This window comes from Bolinopsis microptera, chromosome 9, assembly GCF_026151205.1.
Source record: "Bolinopsis microptera isolate Bmic1 chromosome 9, MBARI_Bmic_1.0, whole genome shotgun sequence".
Classification (NCBI taxonomy): domain Eukaryota; kingdom Metazoa; phylum Ctenophora; class Tentaculata; order Lobata; family Bolinopsidae; genus Bolinopsis; species Bolinopsis microptera.
The window spans coordinates 2,036,180-2,050,893 of NC_087080.1; the positions used below are offsets into that span (position 1 = coordinate 2,036,180).

The 14,714-nt window shown below is 39.9% G+C and overlaps 1 protein-coding gene across 1 annotated transcript; it reads left to right on the forward strand.

Annotated features, from left to right (window-relative positions):
• Window positions 1-2,862: 2,862 nt before the first annotated feature.
• Window positions 2,863-14,275, forward strand: LOC134821061 (uncharacterized). Its single transcript, XM_063831729.1, has 3 exons — window positions 2,863-4,630; window positions 5,072-5,364; window positions 14,195-14,275. Exons 1-3 carry the CDS (start codon window positions 2,863-2,865, stop codon window positions 14,273-14,275), a joined length of 2,142 nt encoding a protein of 713 aa, XP_063687799.1.
• The last annotated feature ends 439 nt before the right edge of the window (window positions 14,276-14,714 follow it).

Here is a 14,714-nt window from a genome sequence, read left to right on the forward strand (position 1 = left end):
CCGAGGAACTCCCCTCAGCTGTCTCACTTGTCTGTACTCTAGCTCTCACATTCCTGGCTGTTGCACTACTATCAGGTCTTCTGCAGATCGTCTCATGCTCCAATCTAAGCTCCCGACTCTGGAAAACCATACTACATACCCGACATGGGAAAAGATCCCCCTCACATACCAAACGATGAGTTACCAAATCATCAGGATGAGTAAAGCAAACTGTACACCACTTACCCTTACAACACGCTTTCAGATGTCTCTTAAAATTCCGAACAAACCACTTCTGACACGCCGGGCACTGTTGACCAGGATTCTTTATCTCTCTGAGGTTCAAATTATAAGAGGTAGTGTTTATAGACTCGAACACACCTGCATTTGCCGCATCCATCAAGGCAAGCTCTAGTTGAGCATCAATACTATTCCTAAAGATATGATCAATCATCTCCTGTTTAAACTGATGAACATACAGGGGACTGGAAACATAGCGGGACACCATTCGTGGCATTCACTGTCAAAAGTGCCTTAATGGGATAGGTATCCCGAGCACCCCAAATAGCCTTGGAAACCTCCGCAAGGGCATTATCATAATCGCCACTAAACTTCAAGTCCGTAGAAGGACCGAAATGACAAGGGCGCTCTGTCATAACGACCAATAGATAAAAAAACTGACAATCGGTTGTTTCAAGATTCGATAATTCAATCAACGGATTCAATCGAATAAGCAAATAGTTAATGTTAGCTGTAAAATTCTTGGTTTATATAGCGATCACTACCTCTATCAGCACCGGATATCCCGTCTCCTAGACATTAGTTAACAACCCTGCACGGATGTTAATTGAGATGTTAATTGATATCCCGATCGACTAGTCAGACTGCCTATCATGTCTTCATGCAATTAGTTCCGGGACCAGAGTCCCGAAACTAATTACAATTAGTTGACTAGTCATCCTGATTGGCTTGTCAGACTGCCAGTCATATCTTCTACGGAAACTTTTTACATATCTAGAGCACAACACAAACTTTCTTAGGAATATAGTAGCACACAGCTAGGGTTGGCTAGGGTTACTGCACCCAATAGCTCACTATTCACCCAGCTACCTAGGGTTAATCCGGAAACCAATTAGCCCTTTTTACACACAATTTCTATGTCAGATTTTCAAATCACCCTATTTCCGCCTGAAATCCATTGAGCACGAGCTGTGCGATAGGAGACATAGTCATACCGAAAATATTTTGTTCGGTTTTCGAAGTCCGCACCTACCCTTCGATATACGATTTTGGACTCGAGGGTTCCCCTTTGTAATGCGATCTCGGAAGGCAGGCCTCCCCTTCGCAATACGAGCTCGGAAGCGGGAGCTCTGCTTTCAGAGGTACGTATCGAGAATGACTCGGACCAAAATTTTCTAAGTCAAAAATTTTCAAAGTTTTCTTGGAAACTACTTTTGTTCATATTTCATGCTACCCTGATCATTATGAGCCGAAAATATTTTTTTTCGGTTTTCGAAGTTCGACATACGATTTTGGACTCGAGGGTTCCCCTTTGTAATGCGATCTCGGAAGGCAGGCCTACCCTTCGCAATACGAGCTCGGAAGCGGGAGCTCTGCTTTCAGAGGTACGTATCGAGAATGACTCGGACCGAAAATTTTCTAAGTCAAAAATTTTCAAAGTTTTCTTGGAAACTACTTTTGTTCATGTTTCATGCTACCCTGATCATTATGAGCCGAAAATATTTTTTTCGGTTTTCGAAGTTCGATATACGATTTTTGACTCGAGGGTTCCCCTCTGTAATGCGATCTCGGAAGACAGGCCTCCCCTTCGCAATACGAGCTCGGAAGCGGGAGCTCTGCTTTTCAGAGGTACGTATCGAGAATGACTCGGACCGAAAATTTTCTAAGTCAAAAATTTTCAAAGTTTTCTTGGAAACTACATACTAGGTACTTTTATTCATGTTTCATGCTACCCTGATGATTTGTCGCAGCAAACGTGAAAAATCGCGATACTAAACACGCTGCGAAATTCAAAAAATATTAGAATTTGCCCCCCCCCCCCCCCCCCCCCCCCCCCCCCCCATGAAGAAAATCATTCCTACACCCCTGTTGAATTGTCTGTGTTTCTATATCTATACCCTATTTCCGCCTGAAATCCATTGTGCACGAGCTGTGCGATAAGAGACATAGCCATACTACTTAAAGCCTATTTAATAACTTAACCTAATTAGCGATTTAGATATAAAATTGGGCTCATGTGTCGCAAAGACTCCGGCCCTTTTGGTGGGATGCAACCCTAACTACCTAGCTCAAGCGAAAGTTATATTGTTATATTTAGGTTTAACTACAGCAACTGGTCCGAGTCTGTTAGCACAGATCACCTGGGAGTGGTAACACCACAAAACCGTTAATTGCCTGTCAGTGCTATATCACTGGGGGGTCGGTTGCTGTGGCGGCAAGAGGATGCGATTGCTGGGTGATGCTTGGTGATGCTGTCTTGTGGCAGGGTCATCTGTGTGTCACCTACGGTTCACCATTTTGTCCAAGTCTTGGTTGCCCTGTGTAATCGAGCATTTGCTTGGTGATCTTGTCTCTGACATGATCACTTACGGTTTAATTTTGATTCCTTATGGGCTTCAGAAGCTCTGCATGCTTTAACTTTACGTATCGAACCTAACCACCAGCTTGCTGGTGTCTGGACGGAGCGCTTACTTCTTGATGTCGGTGCTGCCTCTGGATCGGGTGCGAAGGTCCGGCAAACCATCCACCTTAAATCAAACCGCTACAGAAACGTCTACAGTGTCATTCAATAGTATTATACGTGGAGGCGCAGGTAGAGTGATGACGGCGACTAGGCAAAGCCGAAAGGACCCTAGTAGCTTGATGTCTGCTTGCAACTCCCGTAAGAGCCGACGTAAACACTGTAAATACAGAATTCCTTCATCAGATTTGTCATTTGTAAACAGACAGTCAAGTATGTCTAATCCTGTAAATATTGTAAAGAATCCTCTCTGTATCAGTACATGGAATGTTACTTCTCTTGTCAGTAATTCCAGTAAGATGTATCAATTAGGAAAAGGTTTTGATGATTATGGACTAGAGCTCCTTGGGCTAACTGAAACACATATGGCTGGATCAGGAACTCAGACTTTGGACAATGGGGCTGTTTTGGTTTATTCTGGCAGGAGCGATGGAGTACGGAGAGAAGGAGTTGGTGTTGTTCTTTCCAAAAAGATGAAGAATACTCTCATATCATACACCCCTGTATCAGGACGGGTTATGACTGCCCGTTTACATAGCAAACACATCAACATTAGTGTTACAGTTGTGTATGCTCCAACTGAGGATGCAGAGATCAGTTTAAAAGACTCATTCTACAAGGAATTGAATGATGTTCAATCGGGACTACCTGCACATGATATAAAGATAGTTTTAGGAGATTTTAATGCTCGTGTTGGAAGGGATACTGATGCTCACCCTGGTGTTATAGGAAAACACTCATATCACACAGAACCAAATGATAACGGAAAACGGGTGCTAGATTTCTGTACTATGCACCAGCTGACGATCGGAGGCACACTCTTTGAACACAAAGATATCCACAAGACAACATGGAGATCCCCAAATGGTAACACCGTCACTCAAATTGACCATATGTGTATTTCGACGAGATGGAGCCATTCTTTGCTTGATGTCAGGAGCATGAGAGGAGCAGATATAAATACTACTCACTATCTGGTAAGAGGATATGTATCTATTAAACTTAAGTGTCCTCAGAAAAGAAAGAAGCGTGTAAGACAGCCTGCTTTAGAGCACCTGCGTGATAGATCTAAGAGCCAGGAATATAGTAACAGAATAGCTGAAGAGTACTATAACAACGATCAGGAGCATGGAAACTCTCCTTTAGAAGAACAGTGGAAGAAACTGAGAGATATAATAACTGATGTTTCATTTGAAGTTCTGGGTGAAAGGGGCCGGAAAAAGAGAACAGAACATCTCTCAAGGGATACTAAAAATCTCCTAAAAGAACGAGGGGAGATTAAAAAGAAACCCAGTACTGCTGAGAACCGTGCTAAGTACTCGCGGATTAACGGCCTTGTTAGGCAGAACTGTAAAAGAGATGATAATGCTTGGGCTGTTAGAGTAGCTGAGGAATTAGAAGATGCTGCCAAGCAGGGTCAACAAAGAGATGTTTGGCAGAAAATAAAATCCTTAACAAACAAGAGAGTAAACAGATCTGCGGCAGTGCGGGATAAGAATGGGACACTTATATCAGATCCCGAAGCTCAGTCACATCGCTGGGCCGAATATTTTGAAGAACTCTTGACGCCAGCAGCAAATGCGGTGGATTTCTCTATATTGGATCAGGATGAAAAGTTACTTTCTTTTGAATACCTTAGTAATGATGATGAACCACCGTCCTTGTTTGAAATTGAGGAAGCTATCAAGAAGTTGAAGAACTACAAGAGTGCTGGAATTGATGAAATTTCAAATGAGCAGTTAAAGTACGGTTCTTCTGGACTTCTGCCTTGGTTAAAGGATCTTTTTGAAACTGTGTGGAAAGGTGAGGATATTCCTAATGATTGGAGAAAAGGAATAATCACCATCATCCCAAAGAAAGGGGACCTCACATATTGCAACAATAACAGAGGTATAACGTTACGCTCAACTGTATCAAAGTTATTCCAAATTGTGTTGTTAAAAAGACTGAGTAATGGGCTTGAAAAATTGCTCAGAGAGAATCAGTGTGGTTTCAGGAGAAACCGTTCTTGTATAGATCAGCTGTACTCACTTCATTGTATAATACACAATTGTATAGAATTCAACGTCCCTTTGTACATAAACTTTATTGATTTTAAAGCTGCTTTTGATTCAATCAATCGTGACTTTATTTGGAAAGCTTTTGAACATTATGGTCTTCCGACAAAATATATCAATGTTTTCAAAGCGTTCTTTAGAGCAACTGAAAGTGCAGTTCGTGTCAATGGAGAATTGACAAGATGGTTTGATGTCGATTCGGGGACTGGACAAGGTGATGTGCAAGGGCCCCCCATTTTTAATCTTGTACTTAACTGGGGATTAGAACTTGCAGAGAAGTTTAAAAATATATCCCGTGGTTTTACTCTTCAGTACAGACAAAGTTCCAGACAACCGGAAAAATGTGTCATTGATCTGGACTATGCTGATGACATCGCAGGAATGGATGACACTGTTGAAGGACTGCAAGAAACTACGGACAATATTGCGAAATACTGTGGGCTCGGGGGTTTAAAGATGAACGCAAAGAAAACAGAGATCATGGTCATTGGGAAAGATACATCGCAGCACCCACTCCCAGAGAATAGGACCATAGATATAACTGTCGATGGAAACTCTGCAAAGCAGGTCACTCAATTCACTTATTTGGGTGCCAAAATTACATCAGATGGCAAGATTGATAAAGAAATAAGTGTCAGGATTGGAAAAGCAACTGGAGCTTTTAACCAACTCAACAACATTTGGAAGAATAAGAACATAAGCATTAACAACAAAGTGCGAATCTACATCGCAGCTGTTCTTACCATTCTGACCTATGGATGTGAGATATGGAACACGACTCAAGTGCAGACAAGAAGATTGGAGTCTTTCCATCAATACTGCTTAAGAAGAATCCTGAGAGTGAGGTGGTTCCATCGAGTAAGTAATGAGGATGTTTTAAGAAGGGCATCAATAACTGCTCTTGCTGACATAATAACAACAAAACGGCTGCGTTGGTTTGGACATGTCAGTAGAATGCCTGAAGATCGGTTACCCAACTATTTACTTGAATGGAAACCCAAGCATGGGAAGAGATCAAGAGGCAGGCCTAGGAAGAGCTTAAATGATGTATTTATTGAGGATGCTGAGCAGAGATTGGATCGGAATGGACTCACGATTGATTGTATGAGAAGATTAGCTGCAGACCGAAAGGGATGGAGAAATGTTACCCGCCGAAGTTGTATAATACAAAGTAATGACGCAGTCGACGCAGACTAATCCTTTTGGATGGAGATCTCGCCATGTAACATGTATGTAACAGCAACTGTCAGCGAAATGCAATTAATTAATATTGTAAATGATGTCCTAAAAATAGCCCATCAAGTGATTTTTTATATAACCATCCGTTTCTTTCGCTCCTACGATTCTTGAATCGTGTTACAAATTACAAGGCAAAACTTTTAGTAAGGGGAAAAGTGGTCGATTTAAGGGTTCCGTTGGATTTGAATGTTCACAAGGATTTCTCAACGGAATATGGTAGTTAGGACCCCTACGAACATAATTAGACTTGTTGCCAATTTTGTATCTCAACAGAAACACCACTTTTACCACTTTTTACCACCTTTGTACCACTTTTCTGGTTTGCCAAATATCTTTAGTTGTGAACATCATAGAAGGCTGAAAATTAACCTAGAATGTTTATCTTATCAAGGAGTAAAACTTTTGTATCAAAAATTTTTTTTCGAGACTTTAAAAAAAAGTTTGTCAAATAAAAAAACCCCCCTTTTTTTTGGGACTTTGAACCAAATCGGTAAAAAATTTTTTAAAATTTGGAAACCCAAGAGGGAAAAAAAAGGGGAGGTTTAAAACAAAAAAGAAAAAAAATTTTTGATTAAAAATTTCGGATAACGTTGATTTTGAAAAATTTCCCCCAAAGGATGTTTTTCCCCCAAATTTTATAAAATTAAAAAATTTTAAGAAGTGAAAAATTTTTTAACCCCAAATGAAATTAGTCAGAAACTGCAAAATAATTAAAATTTAAAAATTGCCTAAAAATACCCCAATGATTTTTTAAACCTTTTTTTCCCCCTAAAGAACGGAAAAAACAAAAAACCCTTTTAAAAGGGGAAATTTTATTTAATTCCTTTGGTTTAATTTCCAAATTTAAACAAAATTTTAAAACCCCCAAATAATTACTTTCCCATTTTGTACCAAAACAGAAAACCATTTTCCCCTTTTTTTAAACCCCCCTTTGCCACTTTTTTTCCAATCGGGTTTGAACTAAAAGGGGGGGGGGGGGGGGGTTTTTTTTTTTGGGGGGGGGGGGGGGGGGAAAAAAAGGTTTGGGGGGGGGGGTGCGTGTGGGGGGTTGGGGGGGGGGTTTGGTTTTGGGGTTTTTTTGGGGGGGGGGGGGGGGGGGGGGGTTTTTTGGGGGGGGGGGGGGGGGGTTTTTTTGGGGGGGGGGGGGGGGGGGGGGGGGGGGGTTTTTTTGGGGGGGGGTTTTTTTGGGGGTTTGGGGGGGGGGGGGGGGGTTTTTTTTGGGGGGGGGGTTTGGGTGGGGGGGGGGGGGGGGGGGGGGGGGGGGGGGGGGGGGGGGGGGGGGGGGGGGGGGGGGGGGGGGGGGGGGGGGGGGGGGGTTTAGAAGGGGAAAAAACCTTCCATCCCTTGGGTTTTTTATTGAATGGGCCCCTTTTTTCCCTTTAATTAACCCCCTTTTTCCGGGTGGGGATAGAGCGGGAGAAGCATTAAAAGTTGCAGAAATAGCTAATTAAAAAACGGGTGGTAGCGGTGTGCTACATGGATAGCAGAACGTAGCTACACGGGGTTTCGGGGTTTTTAAATTTTTTAAAGGGCCAAATTTGGGCAAAAAAATTTAAATTATTAAAAAAAGGGGAGAACCCCGGAAAATGCAGGATACTGCAAAAGAACGAATGATACAGTCTGAAACATAAAACGCCGACGAAGCTAAACTTTAAAGATGGGGGGGGGAAAAATGGGGCAAACTAAAAAAAAAAAAACGGGGTTTAGCCTAAAAGATTAAGTTATTCCAAAATAGGGGGAAAATTTTTTAATCCTAAAAAAAGGGAAAGTTTTCCTTTGTCAATAAATCCGGTACGGCAAGGTCTGTAGCCTTGATAAGAAGATACCATGAATTAATTCATGCAGAAAAAGTCGATTTATATAAAGGGTTTCGTTGGATCTAAAAAGGGTGGGTCAGTCTCTCTGTTTTCATAAGATTCTGATGAAATGCTGTTAAGCTCAGGACGGTGATCTTAATAGGTCGGATAGCTGTATCTGGTTGCTTCCAGCCCACCCTTGTCGCTTGAAAATAAGTTCTCACCCCACCTCTTCCAAAAATACAGTTACCAGAGCAGGAAACTCTCCTTCCTCCTCTTCTTTCAACACAAACACAATCAGGTTCCAGCTGTTCTCCTCCTCTGCAGCCACAATCTTATCTCCTTCTTCGGAGTTTTACTGTTGCAGACTGTATCACTTGCACTGTTCTTTGCAGTACTCCTGCACTGTAGCTCTGTGTCCCTGACTACACCGTGGTTTACACTGCCCCTAAACTGCAATCTTAAGTAACTTTAGTTCCGGCACTCTTTGGCCATTAAAATAACCAACTCCAATGAAACCCCGTGTAGCTACGTTCTGCTACATCCATGCTAGCACCACCCAGCTACCACCAGTTTGCTCTAAATCTAGCTATTTCTAGCAACTTTTCAATGCTATCTCCAGCTCTATCCCGACCCTGGCAATGACATATGGGGGTTATTCGAGGTATATGGCATAGCAAACGAAGCGGCATGCGCATTCACAATACAAAAAAGCCACAATGGATGATGGAAGGTATATTTACACTCGCTTCCTATACCCCCCCCCCCCCCCCCCCCCCCCCCCCCCCCCTATAATACCAGGCCTCTTGCGAGTTGCGAGAGTGACAAAAAGTGCACAGTTTAAAGAAACCCCTGTGAGAAATCGCATTTCTTGCACAACTGGGTCTAATTATAGAGGTAAATAAGAGGTCCGGTACATTCAGATACCCGGTATAGATTGGCAAGATTGACAGAGGTTTTGATCATTGAAATCAATAAAATGATAGTACAGCAGGTAAAATCGGTTCGATCTTAAATGGTCCTTTTGTGCTGTTTCTTTATGTGGAATTTGATAAAGCTGTATTGTAATTAGTTATGAAACTCTAATATTGTGTGGTTAACCTTTTTCAGGTCCAGCCCTTTCCGCTAAGCTATTCCTAATTACTAAAATATGTCGAGATTTACTGAACTCCAACTTCAAATATTGATGATTTTAGTATTCCCCAATCTAAAAATCTTCGAAGTTTTTCTGCAAAGCATTTTTATCCACGTTTCATGCAATTCGATCACTTTTGGCGGAAAAAAATATTTTCAAATTTTCAAACTTTTTTTTTAAGTCTCGAAAAAAAATTTTAAGTGAAAAATTTTTGAATTTTTTCTAAAAACTACATTTCTCCGTGTTTCAAACGATTTAAATCATTTTAAGCCAATAAAAAATTTTCACTTTTTTTGGTGATTAACTAATTGGTAATTATCCAATTAGCTGATTGTCCGATGTAAAAATTTTTGATACAAAAGTTTTACTCCTTGATAAGATAAACATTCTAGGTTAATTTGCAGCCTTCTATGATGTTCACAACTAAAGATATTTGGCAAACCAGAAAGGTGGTACAAAGGTGGTAAAAAGTGGTAAAAGTGGTGTTTCCGTTGAGATACAAAATTGGCAACAAGTCTAATTATGTTCGTAGGGGTCCTAACTACCATATTCCGTTGAGAAATCCTTGTGAACATTCGAATCCAACGGAATGCCACTTTTCCCCTTACTATTTATTCATCTGGTACACTCATTTTTAAATATGGAGAATGCATGTAGAACTAGTGAAGCTGCTACTGACCATTATATGAGATTAATTCCATGTAATTCATTGCGTTAGGAATCTGAAACTAATGCCTGATAATAAATATCATATTATGATAAGAACGCTGAAATGTTAAGTACCGCAACACCTTCCATAAGTAACCCTAACTTTCAAACATCAGTGATATATTATATCGGTGATAATTATTATCACCAGTATTTCTCTCGCTATCAACTACTTAACTATAACCACTTCACCAAAGCCATTGACCATATCACAAGCTAACTACCTAGGATTGTCTGCAGCCTGCAGACCTGTCACGGCAAGTATCCAGTAAATTGCGAGTAAACATTTAAATAATGATTTAAATAAATTCGAGTATTGGCACCATTATGAATTGTATGATGAAGATGTACGTAGGTACAATTCTAATACATAATTATAAGATTCGTATATAATATAGACCCCAGTACCAGTTACAACTTGAAAGCCATTAAGAGTGGCATCAGAAGTCGACGCGGGTAAAAACTAAAATGAGATTCACCACTACCACTTACAGAGTCCCATGTAACTATCTAGTATTTACCTCGTCTGGCCTAATCAGTCTGCAAACAAGCACCGCATATAGGGATGGAATATTCGAGCTTATGCCCTTTTTATCAAGAGCTATCTCGGAATCAGAGCTGATACCGGAACAACCACTACCACTACCAATAACTGTTTTATTCGAGCTTTTCAATTATGATTGCAAGTCCTTCATATTATGGAGCCAGGGCATGGACTGGCTACGCCTAGATAAAATTAAAGCACTCCAATCCCATTACATAATACTGAAATACAATCTAGGTAAACTATAGGTAAAAATATAATATTAATCATAAGCTAAAATGTACTAATCTTTGTATTCTAAATGGGGAAAAAGAAGAAACATTGTCAGTCAGTCGAGAAAATTGTCAGTCAGGCTATATGGCAGCTTTGTAGATTTACAATAAATTATGCATAACATTATAATCAACAAAATATGGATTTAATCTCAGATACAGATAATAACAAATACAATTCATGATTAGTGTGGCCCAGTAATCAGCTATGTAAGGCCCAAACTTGCAGCCTCTTCCCATGTGGTAAGTCTCTAGACTAAATGTGACGACACAATATTTAGTTGAACACGTGTTCCTGAGTATCTGCTTTCCCGGGCAAGTTATACAGTTATATAAATTGGATGTGGTTTAACAGTAAAACTTCGAGGGTGGTGGTTGCTCAACTCCTACTTCTCGTACAGAGCTGAGGGAAGAAATAATGGCGAATTAAGCCTCATTCATTAACTTTACAGTTCAAGATCATCATTATATAATATTCATAAATAATTCGAAAGAAGAGAGTTTGGAAGATTTTTGAAGAAGAGCTTTTCTGCCTTCTCCTTGACCGAAATTTCGTGGTTTTGAATTAAATTTTTACCAGTGACCAATCAGTAAGGTTTGTGAGAGTGACACAAGTCGCCATCAAGGTACTGGAAGCAGTATATCCGGAGAAAACTTTGATGCAATGAAAAATTTTGAATATGTCCTACCACTACCAGTAGGACATATTCGAATTTCAGCTCTCTGCGACCCAAATTTCACTGTTTCTGACTGAATTTTTCTTGAATGACCATCTTACAGGGTCACTGAGGATGGCACAAGACACGACTGAGGTACTAAAAGTTCTATTCCCAAAGAAAACTTTGATATTAACGAAAAATCGTCAGAATGTAAAAGTAGATTTTGGAAGATTTTTGAAGAGACAAATTTTGTTTGACGATTGACCAATCAGTGAGCTTGAGGTCGGTGAAAGTGACCCAAGTCGCCATCAAGGTATTGGGCTTAATTTTTGTATCATTAAGAGTATTAACAGTATTATCCAACTATCAGTATTTCATTACGAGACTAATAAACAGCGAACTACTCCAACATTTGATAACCCAGTGGCCAGTACCAGTTAAAACTTGAAAGTCATTAAGAGTAGCATTAGAAGTGGACGTGGGTAAAATGAGATTCACCACTACCACTTACAGAGTCCCATGTAACTATCTAGTATTTACCTCGTCTGGCCTAATCAGTCTGCAAACAAGCACCGCATATAAGGATGAAATTGTCGAGCTTGTGCCCTTTTTCTCATGTGCTATCTCGGAATCAAAGCTGATACCGGAACTACCACTACCACTACCAATAACTGTGTTATGATTAGTCTGACCCAGTAACAGTAAGGCCCAAGCTTGCACTTTGCAGCATCTTCCCATCATGTGGTAAGTCTCCAGACTAAATATGACGACACAATATTTAGTTGAACACGTGTTCCTGAGTATCTGCTTTCCCGGGCAAGTTAAATGATTATATAAATTGGATGTGGTTTAACAGTAAAACTTTGAGGGTGTTGGTTGCTCAACTCCTACAAGAATTAGAACCACAAAAGGGAAAATCATATTATCCATGTCCTGTTTTCAGAGATTGAATGTGAAATTTCCGGGACCGATATTTGAAGAAAATGGAAATTTCATTTTCGCTGGAATATCAATAAATGGAACGTCAAAACGGGTTGAAATTGGGTTATTTCAAAATAACTGACACGTCAATTTCAAGAGATTTTAAGCCTTAAATCTGACAAAGTTGTACGACATGTACGTGCTACCAATCACACAGAGTGGTAAACCTATCACCTCTGGTTTGCCACTCCTCAGAATCGCTTATGCGGAGGATGGACCCTTACCTTGGGACCCCAGGCTATTATATTTATGTTCTTAATCATAAATAATATGTTCATAATCATAAATGGCCGAATAGAGATTCGGCAGAATGACAGGCTGAACGCCGCCCAGTAAGATGGACCCATACTCCGATGATAGATGATAGATGAACACAGATATAGATTAAAACCTGAAAATAAACTCAAATATAACTCAAGTAAGTTCATACGCTTATATGAGCCCAGCCGTGACGAATTATATTCACTGATAATTGTATATGTCCAAACTAAGTTGCAATTGAAATTGCCTCAGCTTCTCAGCTTAGCCCCCGGAGGTTTACGATTGATTGGATTGACTTTGAGAGCCAAGTAAAACGGTAATACCACCACTATAAGAACTAATATCGATAATAATCAACAATCTATAGGATAAAATTGAAAAACTCTATCATAGCACACAGCTGAAATTACTACTATCAAGTTAGATCGGAACTAATACCTGTAATAATTTCTTTTAGTTCCAGCAGTATCTGCGACAATCTAACGTTTTCATCACTGACCGACAACTATTATAACTAGAAATAACTATAATTCAGGTTCCCACACTTTGATAGGGCCGGGTGTAAAATGATTAGGGGTTGTTCACATATTACGTAGTCAGCCGAGGGGGGGGGGGGGGTCCAAATGCTTACGGTTGATTACGGGGGGGGGGGGGGGGGGGGGGGGGGGGGGGTTTGGTCGTTGATTACATAATCACAATTTTCTTTTTTACCCTCTAGAATAATAACAATTTGACAATATTTTAATTCAAATTCCACTCTGATAGTGATAGAATTTAGAAATTGATCGAATATCCGGGGGGGGGGGGGGGGGGGGGGGGGGGTCAGAAGAATTGTGTGGCTCACAATCTGTTCTCTAGGTTAGTGTGAACTGTGAAGGCCGGAGTTGAGGTTAAGGTTGCTGGCTGAGTTTAAGTTCCGGTTGTAGGTTGTTTTTTAGGTTAGGCCTAGTTATCCAGCAGCCGTTTTAATAGTTGCGAAACTAAATTCTTTTAAATCCGGCTGTTAAAATAACCGAAGGAGTTTAATAGCAGCGTATCTAATTCTATATATATAATAATAAGCTTACAAAAATATTTAAATTTAATAGCTTGTTTAAAAATAAGAGCAAGAAGTGGTAATATGACGTGAAAGGTTGTCAAACTAAGTTATTAATAGTATCTACTGTTATACAGCTAGACAAAATGTTGGTTTGAGCACCGTTAAAGTGGTCAAAACGGTTGTCCGATGAATTGGTCGATTCTTGAAATAAATGAATAAATTACTAGAATTAAGTAACAGAGACAAGAGAAGTTAGAGATAACCTACCATGTGAGATTACCCAGTTTCGTGTGCCTCGCTGTAGCAGTAAAAATAAATGCTCTAAAAGCAGGAAGGAACATATGAAACGTGGCTCTATGCCAATAGCTGTATCAAGAGACAAGGTGGTATCAGAAACTATCATATTCTACCGAGTAGGAGAAGTTACAATACACCCACATCGAACTAATGCTAACTGTAATAATAATGCGACTAGAAGTTATATGTCGTGAATTTAATAAGTTATTGATTGAGTGGTGTGTGGAGCTAGCAAGAAGAAAACTGAACACCTTACGAGACATATTTAAATTAAAAGGTACGAAATGCGGTGGGTTTCCGAAAAACACCATATTTTCGGACTACCAAAATTTAGGTCACCGTAACTCAATAATTTTTCCCCCAAATTATTTTTCACATATTTTCTTTAATTATGACTTTGTCGATTTACTATCATTAAACATTATAGTAAGCTATCAATATGATTCATCTAACAAATGAACACTAGTATTACACCTGGGACTACACTGGAGAGAAAAACGTCCCTGAACCAGAAGATCAAGAAGATCAAGAGGAAATTTACATGTAATTTTTCAAATTTCATATTTTATTTTATTGATTTTCTCAAATATTGGGTTTTACTTTATAAAATACTAGAAAACCCGTGGTCACAGGGCCGGAAGCTAATATTATTTTTTGTCAGTAAGTTTAAATCGCGTCAAAAAATATCCCACACAACCGAAGATACAGCCAATTAAAATGTTGCTCGTACTAAACACAACGTAATATCAACGAACCCGATAAAATGCCGTTAAAATAATCATTGCACGACGCACGTGCACGTGTGTGCAATAACCCTCGTTACCAAGGTTATTAATATGCAACTACCTATTTCTCGTCTGATTTGCACGTGGGCGGTCGTACAGTGTACGTACAGACAGAAATAATTCTCTGAATTATAGTAGAGATTAAGAAATGAAAAAATCCCCAAATACCATGATTTAATTTGGGGAACGATAAAAAACCCA

Bases quoted from the DNA above. Each gene is read 5' to 3' on its own strand.
- LOC134821061 (XM_063831729.1), top strand. From the start codon at position 2,863: ATGTCTGCTTGCAACTCCCGTAAGAGCCGACGTAAACACTGTAAATAC. The intron at 4,631-5,071 runs GTATAACGTTAC...TAGAACTTGCAG, and splicing joins ATATTGCAACAATAACAGAG to AGAAGTTTAAAAATATATCC. The intron at 5,365-14,194 runs GTCACTCAATTC...AATGAACACTAG, and splicing joins ATGGAAACTCTGCAAAGCAG to TATTACACCTGGGACTACAC.